The sequence below is a fragment of the Drosophila santomea genome, chromosome 3L (genome assembly GCF_016746245.2).
Source record: "Drosophila santomea strain STO CAGO 1482 chromosome 3L, Prin_Dsan_1.1, whole genome shotgun sequence".
NCBI lineage: Eukaryota > Metazoa > Arthropoda > Insecta > Diptera > Drosophilidae > Drosophila > Drosophila santomea.
The window spans coordinates 12247693-12264445 of NC_053018.2; the positions used below are offsets into that span (position 1 = coordinate 12247693).

A 16753-nucleotide genomic window follows, 5' to 3' on the forward strand; every position below is an offset into this window, starting at 1 on the left:
AAAGTCCACAAATGTTAGTTAAGCGCTTTTTTGCACGTCTCTTTATTTGTACGCTGGTTTCTTTTGAGACGATCTATCCGCATGTTGATCTTAACTTTAATGCAGGGGAGGCTTCGTAGAAAACGTGACTTTTGTTGCGAGAGTTTTCAAACGGGGAAGATGGGCCAACCCAAATGGAGATCTCAAGGTCTGATTACGCTGCTCTGTGATAGATGCAAAAATCAGATACTATATTCGGTTGGAGTTAGGGCCAAATTCCATGTCGATGCCATGGAGACTCCTCAATGAGTTGGAATTATTATCCATAAATCAACACTATTCCTCTGGCACACATTGTCCCCACATGCTTAATCCATTCAAGGTTTTTTCCCATCGCCAATTAAATTTCATGAATGTAATTGCGAATCCATTGAACAGATCGCCACGAGATATAAAGTTTTGTATCTCCTCGCTACTTCTTTTTTGCCACTCCATTTGAATTCGGTGGCCATGTCCTCGGCTACTTGTTCACGTCTCTTTTCGAAACATCAGAAAAAGATACCGCCAGACATACAGAAGACATCGGCAAACTACTCACGCCTACAACTTCTCATAGTGCACGAGTACAGTGAAAATCAACTAAGAGGGCAGCTTAAGATATGCTCATAAAAATATATACAGTCTTTGAAACCAAGATGTTTAAAAGATATGTATCTTAACTCTTTTACTACAAAGTAGATTTCATTTTAGTCAATAGTGTGTTTCTTGTAACCTTTTCTTTTACCAGGCTTAGAATTACATATTGATTTCATGCTTCATAATAAAGTACCCATTAAAATTACATAATTATTATGGTACTTCAAAATATTTGTATCTCCAACCTAACGATTAAACAATATTCACTGTACCCACTACAGATGAGATGTGAGTAGTTTCGAACTGCCGCTTTTTTATCTTAATGTTTTGGTTGTTTTACTACAACAAAGTGTTACGCAGCTAAAGGCAGTGGCAGTTGTGTTTGTTGTTCCTTGAATTTTGCAATCAACAAAATAAAAAATAACAGCCAAACAGCCACCGCAGTTAAATGGGCAAATAATTAATTGGTTTTGTGTTTTTTTGTGAATTATTTTTGTAGCATTTAAGATAAAAGTTTCAGAGGCTTAACCTTAAATTCGCATAAGCGGCGCATTCAAAATTTGTTTTGTTTGCAGTTTTATGCGAAAAGCGGCTCAAGACTACTGATGTTTTTATGAATTTGCTAATTTTGTGTTTATGGGTGTGAATTCGATTGATATGTGCGGTTTGTGTGTGTTGTTCGAAGAGGGGAAGGAGTAGCTGAAGTGTGGCTTTCTTGTGAAGATACACAGATGCAAATGAGAGATGTGCCCGCAATTATTGATTGCATCAATTAAGAGCGGCAAAACGGCTTCTTGTGCCCAATTGCGGTCGCCAAGAATTCGTTAAAAATGTTAATGCATCATATTCGCTGGCTAATGGGTGAAAGAGTGCCCAAGTACTTAATCAACCACTGAGGGGAAAAGTTGTGCAAGTTGTGCACTTGCAACTGCAACAACATCTGCAACAACTGCTACAACTGCAACAACTGCAACAACTGCTAAAACTGCAACAACTGCAACAACTGCAACATCTGCAACAACTGCAACAACTGCAACAACTGAAACATCTGCAACAACTGCAACAACTGCTACACCGGCAGCAGCAACATCATGCATTTGCTGCTGGTGTGCAGGCGACTTGTCAGGTTGCAGAAACTTCTGCAACACGTTTTGCCTGCCGGGCCAAGTTGATTTCAAAATAATGAGTTAATAAAGTGCTGGAAGAAAGACCAAAAAGAGCGATGTATGGCGAAACATTCAGAAGGGGAAAGATGGAAAGATGATATGCGCCTGCAAAGTGTCAAATAACTCAAAATGTCACAGCAAATGCAAAAACAAATGGATACTCATTTTTCCCCACCAACTGCGGACATGTTTATGTTGTTAGGGAGCAGCCAACTTGGCTCATTGCACTTGGTGAGTAATAAACTCCTCCTTTTTTAGACTTATCAATTACAAAATGATGGGAGATGTTTGAAAAAAAAACGGAACCATTGCTGTGTGAAAAGATATATGAACTAAGGCAGAATTTTAACTGAAAATGCTATATGCTTTGCAGAAAGCTAATGTTTCACAACATTTGACACATTTTTTGTGAACTCAACAAGATGAGAACAAGAATTGCATCCAATTTGGTAAGAAAACCACTATTTAGCACAGTTTGTAAAATACGACAGCGGCATGCCATTTTTATGGGATTGAAAAGACCTATTCACGAACTAAGTTGGCCACTTTTTGTTGGCCTCCTGCTCATTATTCATGCCCATTGGCTCTGCCATTTATATACATATGTACCCATTGCAATCTTGGCCAGCTGGGCCGACACCTTAGGCGCTCATTTAGCAGGGCAACCCGCAGTGCGACTGCCTCCCGCCCCTTTTGCCCCTTCCGCTCGCCGCCCGCCGCCCATGGGTTTTGACCCCCAGGGTTTTGCATTTCCAACTAATCCGGCGGCAGCTCGCGGCTCGTCTATAAATCTCACTGGGAGTGCAGGCTAATGAGGCCCGAGGGTGTGTTTTGGCAGCAAATTAACTCATTGCCACTCACAGCTCGCAGTTCGCAGTTCCTCATCTTCCTCGCCGATCTCCCTTTCTAATTTGACGGAGTGCACATGGAAAAACCAAATAACTCAGCAGCGATACAAGTTTGCACCCAAAAAGTGGCTTTAAATCAAAGCAAAGTTGCATGTTTAATCTAAAATGTTGCTTGCTTCTAAAATTAAAAATTTAATTTGTGATATAAATCTAGGAAATCAGTGCATTACAAGTTCTATTAACTGATTAATATATATATTTATATAAAAAGATACATTTTTCAAATAAAAACCAAAAACTAACAGAAAGTGAAAGGCGGAACTGGCCTGAACTGATTATACAAAGCAATCGAACTACTATATTTGCGCAGTGTACATCTGACATTGTATACGGCCGTCTGCGAATGCAAATGTCCAGCTGGTGGATCTAAAAATATGCAAGATATTTGCTCCTCAGCGCAGACATCGCCTTAATTAGACGCAATATGACTGAAAAGTCGTCGGTCAGTTTTGCAATTTGCAATTAAAACTATGCAGCAGTGCGTCTGGCAGTGTAAAGTGGAATTGGAAGCGATCTGCGGAGTCTGGTGCCCCACACACGTCGCGATTCGGCATGGACTTGGCATCGGATTCAGTGGAGCTGGCTTTGAAGGCTGGTTACCAGATCGAATGGGATTGAATGAGTTATTGGCTAGTGCACAGAGCTCAGTGAGGAGTGAACTGGGTTTAGAGGCTTTGTAAATCATTTTATCGACTCTAAAGTGTGCAAAGCCGGGTTTATTGCAGTTGAGATTTTAAATACTCCCAACATTCTGGCGGTTTATCTTTAATTTGCAATACTTGTCAATATTAGGAGGTTTAAATGTACTTCATTTTGGACATTTCTGCGAAACTTTTCAGGTTAAAGTGTGTGGAAATGAAGCGCAATTAAGGGATTTCAAATCCTGTTCCCTTAAGGCTTTGAAACCTGCCAACGGCTGTCAAATTGAAGAACACTTCCAATTCAATTTCTATGACTCAAACGTTATCCTGACCGGCAAACCTCTGAGAAATCCACTCAGTTCCACAAGAGAACTCTAATTCTAATTCAATCGAAAGGCTTCAGCTCCGCAGCTCAGCTCAACTTTAACCTTCAACTTGAAGTATCTGGCTGCGAACAAAGGCGATGGCGATGAAAAGGAGCTAAGCCAGCAAACACTTGATACACTTCATGGCCCAGGCCAAACAACCAACAACCAACAACAAACAAAAACACACACAATCTTCCCTATGTCTTCGGATCGCTTCTGTGGTTGTTGCTCTTGTTGTCTGCTTGTTAACAAATTTCGAAGTAAAATATTTCTGGGAATTCTTGCAAGCACACAGGCACACAGCAGCAATGAACCCACTACACACGGAGAAAAAGTTTGTAACATTTGCAATTGGAAACATGTGAATTTCAGAACAAGACTGCTTCTCTAAAGGCTTTTTATTTCATGTAAGTAAAACATCGTTTAAGTGTTTTGATATTAATAACTTGCACTAATAAAAATACTTTTTTTTCAGTGCTTTGGCAACAGACAAACAAAGCGCATGTGCCGACATCCCCAAAAACCTCCGTCCCACAATCTGCTCTTCCTGAAAAGAACGCAGAAAAGGCGAAGAAGCTTTTTGCGATTGCGCAAGCGCAACATAAGAACAGAAGCAGAAGAAGGAAAAACGGGCATTTCGAACGAGAGATACCCTATAATTGTGTACGTAAGAAGTTTACTAACTAGAGAAGTTTAGTTAATTCAGAACGTAATGTTTACAAATGAGTAAGGTACAGCCTTAATCTTAATGAATGGATACTGATTTAACAACACATAACAGGAAAGTTTGTAAAGCATTTATATCAAATATTTTACAAAATCCCTTTTCTTTAGCATGAATAACATTTTTCAAAATCAAAAAGGTAATTCTTTTACATCTCTGCATATACCCCGTAAACACACAAAGAGGAAAAAGTCTGGTAGACTTGAGGAATTTTTATGGCATTTCTCATGGTTCAAGCTCACACTTACACTTCCTCCCCCAAAGCACACACACAGATACAAAGTCGAGTCGTGTGTGATCATCACAAAAGATTTCCATTGTCTCCCCAGGCGATTTTGCGGTCGAAGGAGCGACGGGCGGGGGGTATACATTTTCCACTGCAATCGGCGGCGCGACATGTAAATTAGTGCAAAGTATTTGCATTTTAATGCAAAGACAACAACAATGCCGCAAACGGGAACAACAACAACCAACTCAATTTGAACAGAAAATTGCAATTAATGCAATTTGCATTGTAAATTGTTGCTAAAAAAGGAACCCTTTAAAGGTACGCGACATGAAAGCGACAATACGGAAAAAGGTAAATGCGATTTGTGAAATTGCAGCCATTCCAATGAAAGAGATGCGATGGTCATAAGATAAGCCTCCAGTGATCAAAGAAGCCGCCTTAATCGAGATCGAGTAAGAAAAAGTTTTAAGTTTAAGTGCAATGGGCCGAGTCTTACTGATGAGCTTACATTTAAGTGAAATTACTTGGGTATTGAGTTGGATTTAAAAACGACGCACCCTTAATATAACTATCCACACAGTTATGGCTGTTGGCTAATGTTAAAGTCACCGCAAATATGCGAAACATTCAATTAACGGCACTTTTAAGTGCTACAATTAACATTTACCTAAAAAACTGCAGCTATTTCCACTGCCAGAGCGACGACCGGTTGTTTTATTGCAGCTCCAATTATTTTCAAAATTTCCTTTATCCTTAGCACTGCTTGTGCCACCAATCTGATTGTTGTTGTTGTTGTGGTTGTTGTTAATATTGGTGGTGCCTCCGATTAAAAAGCTTGTGGTCTGGTTGTTGTTGCTGGGATTGTTGTTGGTGCGATTGCCACTCGAAGAGCGGTTGGTTAGTGGGAACATGGCATGTATCTTTTGTGCTTCGCAGGCTGCCTCATGTATGTATCTGTATTTGTATCTGTATCGGCACTGCTATACGGCATATATACATGTATCTGAATCTGTATCTGGATGGATGCAGTTCCAGCTGCGAATCCTTTCAAGTCGATTTTCCTCGTTCGATGTGCCCTTCTTTTGCACTTTCTGGTGGCACGTACTTTTGTGGATTTTTCCTTTACACCTTTTCGTTAAATTCGTTTTCGTAATACATCTAAAGAGCGCTTTGCAAACAAGAAAAACCACACTTGTTTAAATTTATAATTTTTAATTCTTCACACTTCACACAATCAATGAGTTTGGCTGGGATTTTGTTTCGTTTTCTGGGTTTTTGTGCAAAGAGAATTACATGTTTACTAATTGGACTTTTTTCACTATTATTTAATGTCACATTTACACCTGTTAAATATTTTCAGGCGGTTAAATAATATATATTTTCATCTTTTTAAATGAAGCTTAAATGTGATAGATCCATCTTAATAAATAATTACTGAAACTCATTCAATTTTTTTGTTGAGTCACCGTTTTATCCGATTTCTTTAATATACATTTTTTTATTTTTTTCATGAATTTGCGAAACTAAGGTAAACACCAATTTATAGATAGTTGCTTACGGTTTATCTAATCTCTTTTTGTCTTAGCCATGAGTCAACTGGGACTCTTGGAATTTCGCCATGTAAACATTAAAAAACTTTGCACATTTGCAGACGAAACAAAATTCCTAGACAATGACACACACACACATATATAGTCGTATTTATATACAGGTAAATATATTACTTTTATCCGCACTGTGGTCACATTACGCATACGTCACATGGAAACACAAAATATTTGCAATTTTCGCACATTTTCCAGGGAACTTGGCGGCACGTTGTGCGATTTGAAACCGTATCCAGAGTGGCGAACAAGAAAATGCCGGCTGATCGATCGCTCGTGTGTCGCGATGATTTTCCGATCGGAGAATGCGTTTTCCGATTCGCATGCGGTACGCTTGCGCGAGCTTTGAAGTTCGTTTCGAAACTGAGACTGAGACTGAGCGCAAAAAGCCAGAAAAGTGCCGGAGAACAGGAGCGGCAAGTCTCCACATTTGAGCCAGCTGAGAGCGCAACTCTCCGAAAACTCTACACACATACCGGTTTTTCGTTTCCAGCAGCGCCGTCTCTTTCCCACTCTCACCGATATGCGATCTCAGCGGCGCTCGCCGCTTATCAGTTCCACTATCACTATCACTCTTTTTTCAATTTGCGCCGAGGAAATTCATTCACGCTTCGTTGTCGTTGGATTTGTATTTGTTTTTCGTACCCCTTAGTTGTGGAGAAAAGGGTATATGGCATATAAAGGAAGTCTGGATAAGAAGTGTTACGTTTATATAATCTCTTTGATCTTGGAGATCTTAAATGCTACCATTATCAATTTTGGTATGGAGGCACAGATTTTTATTATCTTTTTTACCCACCAATTTAGACCTCTTAAAATCGCAAATGAAGTCACAAATAAGTTCTATTGGTTACCTGTATTTAACACATAATAAAGTATTATTTCCCTTACATTGCTTAAGTGCTAGATATCATTTAGTCTTTACTTTTAATAACACTTTTAACACTTGTGGATGTTCTGTTTGCTCTTCATGGGTTTTGACTGATTGAGGTGCTGGCCGAAGGAACTGTTCCTTATCGCGTTGTCAGTCCGCAACAGCAAACACAATAGCCAGAGTCAGGGTATGGTGTATCCCTTCTTCAGTCTCAGCTACCCAATGACGCAAGCGTACGTGCCTTTGGTGTCTCATTAACCCATGAGGCACTTTTCCCTCAGCAGGGGTTATCTGCCCGATAAGCGAGACACTTCTTGTGCGGATCAGGATGTTGTCCCTCGAAATGGTGTCCGAGATTTGTGGCAGGCTTTCCAATTGAGTCATCATTCACACAAATTATGGGCACCTTTCAAGTACCCTTACATTTAGGAATTATGTGTTAACAATGAAGTGGTTGCCAAAGGTCTAAAATATCAGTTTTAGTTTTGTAGTGCACTTGTAGGTGTATCTTTACTACCAAAACTGAGGTGCAACAACTTTATACAACCCATTACCCATTTAAAAGTATTGTTGCAAGCTTCATCAGCAGTATCAGCTTGATAATCAGCAATTCTGGTAGCTTTCGAGCCCATTAGCAATCACGCTGCTGTTGCCCAAGCCACAAACATTTCGATAAGCGAAAGCCGGACACTATTTCAATTGCATTAGATTTAATATACTCATTGGCAGGCGAAGGAAAAGCAGCACGGGACTCACGTAATAACATGCTACCGCTGGCAGTTGACATCGGTAATAGTTTCTAATCGCCCAAATGTTCAAGTGCTGGGGATCCAATCCCCACAGACCCTGAGTCGATTTCATGTTGAGCCCCCAAATGAGCTAATACCTTTGACACAATCTTGATTAATGGCCGTCGATAAGGGGAGCGGGAGGAGCTGAACACAGAGGTTGGGACATCTGGCTCAAGTTTTCGTATAAGTTGGTCAAGAAAATCAGTGCTGGGCAAAAACACAGAAATGACGTTTAATTGCAAGCGTTTTACTAGATAAGAAAGCCATAAATATTGTACCAGATTAGATTGGTACACAAAAAGAACAAAAAAGATAGGAAATTCAACAATTGAAAATAGGAAAGATTGTTTTCGTAAATTTATGTTTTTGCTCGAATATTATAGAAAATAAAATCAATTATATGAAGTACTTTTCCCAACTATCGCTTTCAGCATTGCAGGCCAAGAAACTAACCACAGAGTTCAACTCATAAATACTGAAAGAGCAATTTCAAATTCAGATTCAAGTGCAGCCTCGATTGTGGGAATTGCCGACTCGCGCTTTATCGAAACACAAAAAATGCATTCGAATTCGCCGGTGCGTGCGCGGGAATTTTATGAGGCTCGTATCTGTATCTGCGACTGGGTCGCAGTCCCAGGATCCATTCCAATAAATAGTTGGCCGTCCGAGGAGTCCATGCTGTGCCCACGGGCAACAAAGTTGCATTTGCAACTGCGTTTGCTATGGAGTTGCGGTTGAAGTCCGTGCCGATTATCCGTCAGATGCACATACAGGTGGGCTTGCCTAACAAGAACTGTTCTTTTTATGTCGTTTAAGATGTCTTGTATTTAGTTTATGGCACATCTTTTGATTTAAGTGCCCTTAACTTAGAAAGTAAGTTTTTTGTTTGTTTTAATTTCACAGAACTTTAGATTCTTCTTGCATCTCAAATTTTCGCGTTTTCTACTATAGTGTTACTTTTTATCTTTTTTATATGAAAAGTATTTTATTATTATCTTTTATTCCTTAGAGCGCTTTTGCTAAGCAAGCATTTTCTTTTTATTATTACTTTATAACTCCAGTTTTCAAGGTACTAGATTGTTTACTGTACTTCCCAGCCGGTTTGGAGTTGTTGTCCATTCATTGCAACTACCGTTTGGGTCTTTTGTTTGACTTTGTCTTGCGGCCGTCATTCCGCTTCTATTTGTAGATACAAGCCCCCGACAACTCCCCCGTTCCCCATCCCCCATCCGCGCTCCTCCATTTGCCATCCCCTTTCCCCTTCCCCTTTCTTTGCCCCTGTGGATCTTTCTTTGGGCGGTGTGTCTTGTGCTTGGGTTCTTCCGCAGAAGAGCTATACCTGTTCGTAGACGCGTCTTCCAAGCGCTCTTCGCTTTGGTTCGCCCACCGCGCTCGTTCTCGGCGCAATCTCAAGTGTTTTTTAAAAGTTTTCCAGCGATAAGCCATGTAACTTTATGGCCCCATCCAGTCGCATATCCGATGCCCCGGCTGCTGCAGCTTCATCATCATCGCAATCATCATCAACCATCCTAGTTCGCCATGGTCGTGTGGTGTGGTTCGCTTTGGTGTGATCATGATGTATATGATTCATGACTTTTCACTTTTCCGCAGACACACATACACACACACACACGCACCACTCAGCCAAATTCGCAAAACTGCAGCACAATTGGTTGGAATGGAAAATCCATGAGAATTATTGGTAACCTATAGCTTACAAAAGTGCAATTTTGATTCTTTTTATTCTAATTAAGATATACATAGAATTTAGCTAACTTTTAGGTAATTTCAGTTGAGACATCTGAATGAATAAGTAATTCTCAATTATTAGAAACATTAATTGAGCGATGAGTGATTCGTTAAATAATACAAGCAATATGTATCTAACCGAATCTAAGGAATTATTTGATATTCCAAAGCATTTTGAGTGTAGATGATTCATGCCCAAATGGGTAAAATCCATTTTAATGGCAGCAGTTTTGGAAACCACCCACTATGCATCTTTTGACGAGGCTGACACTTAACCCTTTGCATAAATTCTCATCAGCTTTTTGCCATTGGAGTGGCACGTAAATTACTGTGACATTGCACTTTGCAGCATCATTTGGCAATTTATTGAGCACTTTTGTTGGACTTTTTTGCTATTTGCTGTGCCGGTGTGCTTGTGTGCCAGTTTATTGATTGGTTTTAAATTAAAATGGAAGTCAGCGGCGCGTGCATAAATCTTGGCCAATTTTCTTATTAGAAACTGTCAATGTCAGCGAGTTTTCACCCCGAGGATCTGCTCGATCGCTGGACTCGGTCATATGCTAACAAAATGGGATGGGAGATGGATAAACGCGGTGAATATATCCATTTGGATGATTTATGACCCGGCCCGGCTTGTTAAACATCTGTGTGAAATGGGCAAAGTCTGGCCACTTGTTTGGCTTTCACTGGCTTTGTTTACTCTATTGCCAATCGAATTGTGTGCACTGAAACTCACAATGCATTACGGAAAATGTTTGAAAATAGTTTCAGAATCTATAAGTTCGGAATCTGTATACCAGATATTCGTACTATGCAAAGGGTGAGTTTCATTCCTTGGCAAAGATTAAGAGCCTTATTCCATAAACCTGTAGCTGCTTTTTCTCAGTGCATGCCAACTTCCCCACGGCCAATGGAAGTTTGTTAGTTTTTCGGCCGAGGATATGGCTGATGATGTTGCACTGGGAGATTGGGGATTAAGGGGACTTAGGAGACTACGGGCACTTTTTGGGGACTTGGTGGATCCCAGAGACTTTTGGGGCAGGTGATGGTGAGAGAGGGAAGAGGAGAGGGGACAGTGGAAGTGCTGGGGGTCAGCCGCCGCCTCGCGGGCCTCCTTTCTAATGGCGAGCAGAGCGAAATGGGTCCGCTGCGAATGGGTCATTAAAACGGTGCGCCTGTTTGCATGTCCGGTAATGAAGGATTGTAAATGAGTGTAATGCCCTGCTGCACTGATGGATGGCCATTCGGGTAAAAAAGAAATCACCAGAGAAATCAATACAGTGATCAATGGGAATACCACTCCATTCGTGCTTACAATTTGCAGTTAATGAATCCATAACTACGGATTTATGGGTTCTTGACTTGGTGCTTATTTTAAGCGGGCTATAAATGCTGCTTATTTTATACATGAAATTTGTTTTGTTTATATCTAAGCAGTTTATTATCTTTTCTCGGTACTCACCACTTTCCGCTGCACTTAGGCACTTGGCGGCCATCTCCTCGTTGAGCTCCTCGGCGGGATTCCCATCGCCGGAGTCCAAAACACAGCTCACACTGGCGGATCCCCAGTCGAGGGCACTAACTCCATCGCTGGACATCATGGACAGGTCCATTGGAGGCACTGAAGTTCCACGCAACGTACTGGTTCCACTGATGCCACCACTGACCAAGTCGCCACCGCCCAGGGATGCGTACTTGAGGTCCAGCGAGGAGTTCATGGAGCCTCCATACAGGGAACTGGTCAGGGAGGCGCAGGTGGAGTCGAAACTCCGATTGCTGGCTCGTCGCTTTTCCGGCGTGGCATAAACGGGTTCCGCCTCCTTGCGGGGCGTGGCACATTCGGAATAACCCGGAGCAGCAGTTGAAGACACTTCGCTGGTCAACGAACCATTCAGAGCACCATAGACAGAGGTCATCATAATGTCATTCCGATTGAAGCTCGGCTGCCAGAAGTCCTCCTCCACATTGCCGGAGTCCACAAGATCAGAGGATTCCTCCTCATCCTCGTCCTGCTCCTGCAGCTGCTCCTCGGCCACGAGCTCATCCAGATAGTCGGCCTCCAGGAGGCGCGATTCATCGATCATTGCAATAGTGTCGTCCAAGTTGTCCATTTCGCCATCCTCACTACCCGACTCGTCCTGCTCCTCGTTGGCATTCAACTTCTGGAAGGTCTCGTCCGCCTGCTGCATCATATCGTAGGCATGTGGAATGGACGATCCGTGCAGCGAGTCCGAGTCGTTCTCCTCGATGCAGGACAGGTGCCGGGTGCGGAAGCCATACACGATGCCATTGGCCATCACCTTGGGCGGCGGGTTGATCGGCAGCGGCGGTGTCTGTAGCTCCGCCTGGTCGCCTTCCATCGCCAGCGCAATTTGCTGCAGCGAGGGCATACTGTAAAGAATTTAAGTGTGTTTAAAATTGGAAGTTGAGGCTTGAAATATTTTATGAAATATTTCTTTAATATATTCAAATTTTCAAAAAACCGCAAAAGTACAAAAGTCAACGAAAAGTATGGCAAAGTAAATAAAAAAGTATATTTGTATGGCTTTGAGCCATAAAAGGTAATGCTATCTGCGGAGCTCTCCCCATTTACGAGCACGGTAGCTTCTCCAAACACCACTGTACCCGACTAATGCCGCACATTAAACATAATTTGAAACATGTAATTTTGGGGCTGTTTGACTTTAACGATCCTCCACGAAGTATAGGGATTTCCAGCGGAAATGAGTTCAGAGCAGTTGAGCTAGGTGGCAGATAAAAACACGGAGAAATACTTTATCCTAATCTATGCAGCTATCTCTTAAAGTTTGCAACAAATACAATTGCATAGGATGTGATTTTAATATAAAAGGAATGAAAGACTCAAATAAACAAAGAGTAAGATCTCATTATTGTAAGTATCTAATAGGCTATCAGTTTTGAAACACACTCTAGTTTGTGGCATGCATTTCTCCCAGTGTAGTTGCATCTTGAGGTGCGAGCTTGTGCTTGTGAGCGATAAGCCGGGACAACTTTAATGCCACTTAATGCCCGGCCAACAGTGGGACGTGAAATTGTCCCAACATCAATCTCCAGCTCCAGCAATCTGTAGTTCCCACATGGAAGGGGGCCCGGGGAAATGGGGCACATGGGGCACTTGGGGTAGATGGGGGGTAGATGCGGGAGTACATGGCAACTGCAGACATGCACTGGGGCACGGCGGAGCACACAGACCTGGAAGCATGAAGGCGGAAGTGTCCCCCAAGCGATAGACAACGACTTCCCCTCGGTTTTATGGCCACATGCGCATCTCGCTCACATTTGGTGCGCGTGCGTATCTTTCTATCTTGTTCAAGTGTGAGGGTGCCCCCTGCAGCGAATCTGGTCTTTTCTCCAGCTGCTTCTTCTGCGGTGCAAGGAACTCGGCGTACAGTGGAGCTTGCGTAACATGAACTCATATTTCAGTCGTATATTTCCACGAATTCCTATAACTACAATATCAATATGTGTTTTAAATATGCTAGATTTTCTGAAGACTAAAAGTGGGCTTAGGGAAGTTTGACTGTAGCTCTGCAGCAATGTCATCGGCCTCTTGACATATCCATCCCCCCCTTCCCCTGCTACCCCTGCTCCCCCTGATTTTCCCCTCGACTAGGTGTTGCAATAGTTATTGTTGCTGCCGTTGGCTCCCCATTCCAGTCCATGATTCAAAATTCGCTGGGGAAAACTAACGTTTGGCTTGTGCCACTGCCACAACCACAAGTTGACTTTGGCAGTGCAAAGTTTTAAATAAACATTGCCATCGGCTGGTTTGAGGGAAAATTCGCTTTAGTCGGGGCTAAAATGGGTTTGCAGTTTGCTTAGGTTTGCCGAGTCTGCACTGTTTCTAGCAAGGAAAAGTCTTCAATAAGCTACGCAAATGTATCTATATCTGTAGTATCTATTACATTTCTTTTAACTTCAAAAAACGTGGAAATAAGTCTTTCATTATGTATGTAAGTATGTAAATCCGAATAAGTTGGAAAAGTCTTGAAAAGTCCTTGCAAGGTTAAAATAAAAAAACACCTTATCAAATCATTTTCCTTTCATTCTCCAGTTATATGTAGAAATCTAACATATTTTAAGAGTAGTTTTCTATTTAGTTGTAATATTTTGCAGTGTAGATTTTCCACCAAACTAATGCAACAAACAAATTACTCTAGGCGACGAAAAACTACACATCCCTAAGCGGTACGAAAATAGATCGGGCAAACGATCGCCGACGGAAAACGGAGCGGCGCGCCGTGGTTGCAGTTGTTGTAGTTGTAGTTGTAGTTGTTTGTCGTGCGCCACACGAAAGGGGGCGTGGTGGTGCGGAGGGGACAGGGGGACCGTAGGATCCCCAGCAAACTGCATTAAACTACTTTCCGTGCAGTTTATTGCTTCGTCTGCGCGCGTTTCTACTTTTAGCTACTTTTAGCTATGCCACAACTGCGGTTGTGTGCGTGCGGAGTATCTGTGAGAGTCTTGAACTTGTGCTTCGTTCTTTCACTCTTTTTGTGTTGTTTACATCTTATTTTTTCTGTTTTTTTAACGCATTTTCAAGCCAATGGGCGATGGGCGCCCCATCGAACATGCGACATTTTTTAGTTGGTTCCCAATTTAAATTCAGCTGCCTTTGTTTCGGCTCGCCGCTCCAGACATTTCCACATTTTCACTTAAATGCTCTGGGATGTGGTCACTGAACGATGCTCCCTTTTTAGGATCCGATCCGCAAGATCCGCAAGATCGGCGAGATATTGCGCATTCCATCAGCTGCTAGGCGATGTCGAATTACTTGGGCATTACTCATTACTCGATTATATTGAGCTTTGGTAGAACAACTGGAGCACTTACTTATTAAGCAAGAATTTATATAAAATGCCTTGGAAAATAATAGTACTAAATGGAAAGTTCCTGTATGGTACAAATATGTTATGATATACTAGCTAATATGTTGAAATGTAATTAAGATTTCTAATCAAACAAATTTGCATAACCAAAATAATAATTTCCATCATTTTAAAAGCTTAATAATCAAAAAAGTATGCTACAATATTTGCATATACATATTTAATACAAACCTTTAATGGACTTGGTTATTCCTCTACTTGCACTAAATGAAGAAGTTCTAGTTGGAACAATATTGGAATTGCAGTTCTTGCTTCACTTTATAGATCTAACTCACGGTGGATGTTTATCAATATGTATTTTAGGAACTTTATGCAATCACGATTTAGGTTTTTCAATAGGTAAGAAGTGCCACTGATTTGTCAATATTCACATACACATTCACTTCATCACTGATAATCCAATGTAGCAATTAATCCGATTGGCGCTGCTGTATCCGTATCTTGTGTCCGCCGTAACCGAATCCGAATCCGTATCCGTACCGAACGCGCGCTGGAATGCAATTGAGACGAGCGGATTGCCGAGCAGGCGGCAACTGCATCCGATGGCTGCAATGGAATATCAGAAGTGAGGCAGCGCAGCCGCAACAGCGCCCTCGGCAACAGGAGGATATATACTATGTTCAGATACATCCGTGCCTTCTCTCTTCGGATGTACGTGTATCTGCCCCAATGCTAACTAGACGGAGAGCCAAAGACTAAAGGTTCTAAAAATAGTCGCGGGCAGAACGTGCAGTCAGCGCCGGTCCATCACTTTTGTTAGATTCCGTTTCCAGAGCTAGGTTGCCCATTTAGATATTTTCCAGCCAAATTTCAAAAAAATCAAACAGTTTTTAAAGCATGCATAGAGTTTCGGTGCAAGCAAAAGAAATAATTAGACAATGAACTTACATATTTGTACAGAAAAATATATATTTAATTTTGTTATGTACTTTAGCTACATTTGCATTTCATGCTGGACATCTCTCATACCAAAAAGCAGACGTTGCGTCTGTTCTCGCTGCACCCCGCGAAGTTCTCGGTTTCTAATGGGATGCGCCCCAACTTTCCCCAACAAAAGGGGGAGGGAGGGAGAAAGGTGGGGAGTGGGGTGGAGCGGAGTTTGGCAGCGAAACCAAAGTGTCGCTTGCTTGGTTGCCATTTAATTGCACTGCGATCCCGGCTGTCGGACTTTACTCCGTGTTTGTTAGGGGAGTGAATAGTGATCCCCCAAAAACGGGCTATCCATTCGTGCTATTCTATACTAAGTATATAAGTATATTAAAAAAAAATGGGATTTGCAACTTTACAAAGCTGTAACGGGTAACTTAAGTATAAGTATACATAAGTATAAATATATTACATTCCATACTATCAATGATTAGTTTAGCTTTTGAGGTACACGAAATATTCATTCCGAGTTTATCAATTTTTAATTTGTATGTAATAGCAAGTTTCAATTTATTGTTTCTATTTATTTAACACAATTTATACATTTTTGTAAATTTAAAAAAGGCAACACCTGTTGGAGTGATTCAAAAATGCTGTCAGTAGTCAAAGATCCCACATTATTTACTTCCTGGGTGCATACCTCTCCAATTAGCCCAGATCGAGGTGACTGTACCGGGAATCCAGAAGCACCTCAACCACAACCCCAATCCCATAAGCAATCCTGAGCCGGAGTTCAATGGCCAGAGGGTGGGATTTTCTAACGCAACGGCAACAAGTCTGCCGCGCAGGACTGGATACAATTGCAGTTCGTTCAACCCGTGGAGGGGCCAAGGATGACGATGAGGCGAGGTGACCACATGGGGCTGGCTTCTATGGATCTGTGCGACGGAAATGGACTAATTTTTCATGTTTTGAAATTGGATGACAGCGACAGGAGGACACACTTCCCGCGAAGCCCGAGTCGGCGACGCATGCGCAGAACAGAACGGAGCGAAGTTCGTCGACCTCGCAATCGTATCGAAGATACAAGATGCATCCGTGTACTAAGTAGTTATAGTTACGCACGGATTGTATTACACGATAGATGAACGCTTCGCTGGAACTGCGCTCAGCCGCTGGAATTTCGGTGATTTTTCCTGGCAACTGTTTCAATTTCCCGCTTTCCCCGTATTTATCTTTGCCCACTTTAATATCACTTCCACTTTCACCGTGCGACTCCAATTCTAGTTCTCGTTCTCGTTCCCCTG

At 41.9% G+C, this 16753-nt stretch overlaps 1 protein-coding gene across 5 annotated transcripts in view; it reads right to left on the bottom strand.

The window, feature by feature from the left end:
- The window catches only part of LOC120449837 (protein TANC2), a 50373-nt gene extending 43747 nt beyond the window's left edge, over window positions 1-6626 (bottom strand). For 3 of the 5 annotated variants that reach the window (XM_039632491.2, XM_039632490.2, XM_039632486.2), the window contains exons 1-2: window positions 6376-6626; window positions 5319-5819 (exon numbers count right to left, since the gene is read on the bottom strand). In XM_039632491.2, coding sequence (XP_039488425.1) covers window positions 5319-5562 — 244 coding nt within the window. In that variant the 5' untranslated portion in view covers window positions 5563-5819; window positions 6376-6626. Of the gene's footprint in view, window positions 1-5318; window positions 5843-6375 lie in introns of those variants that run through there. The other 2 variants (XM_039632489.2, XM_039632488.2) reach the window with 2 other exon arrangements.
- Window positions 6627-16753: the final 10127 nt, after the last annotated feature.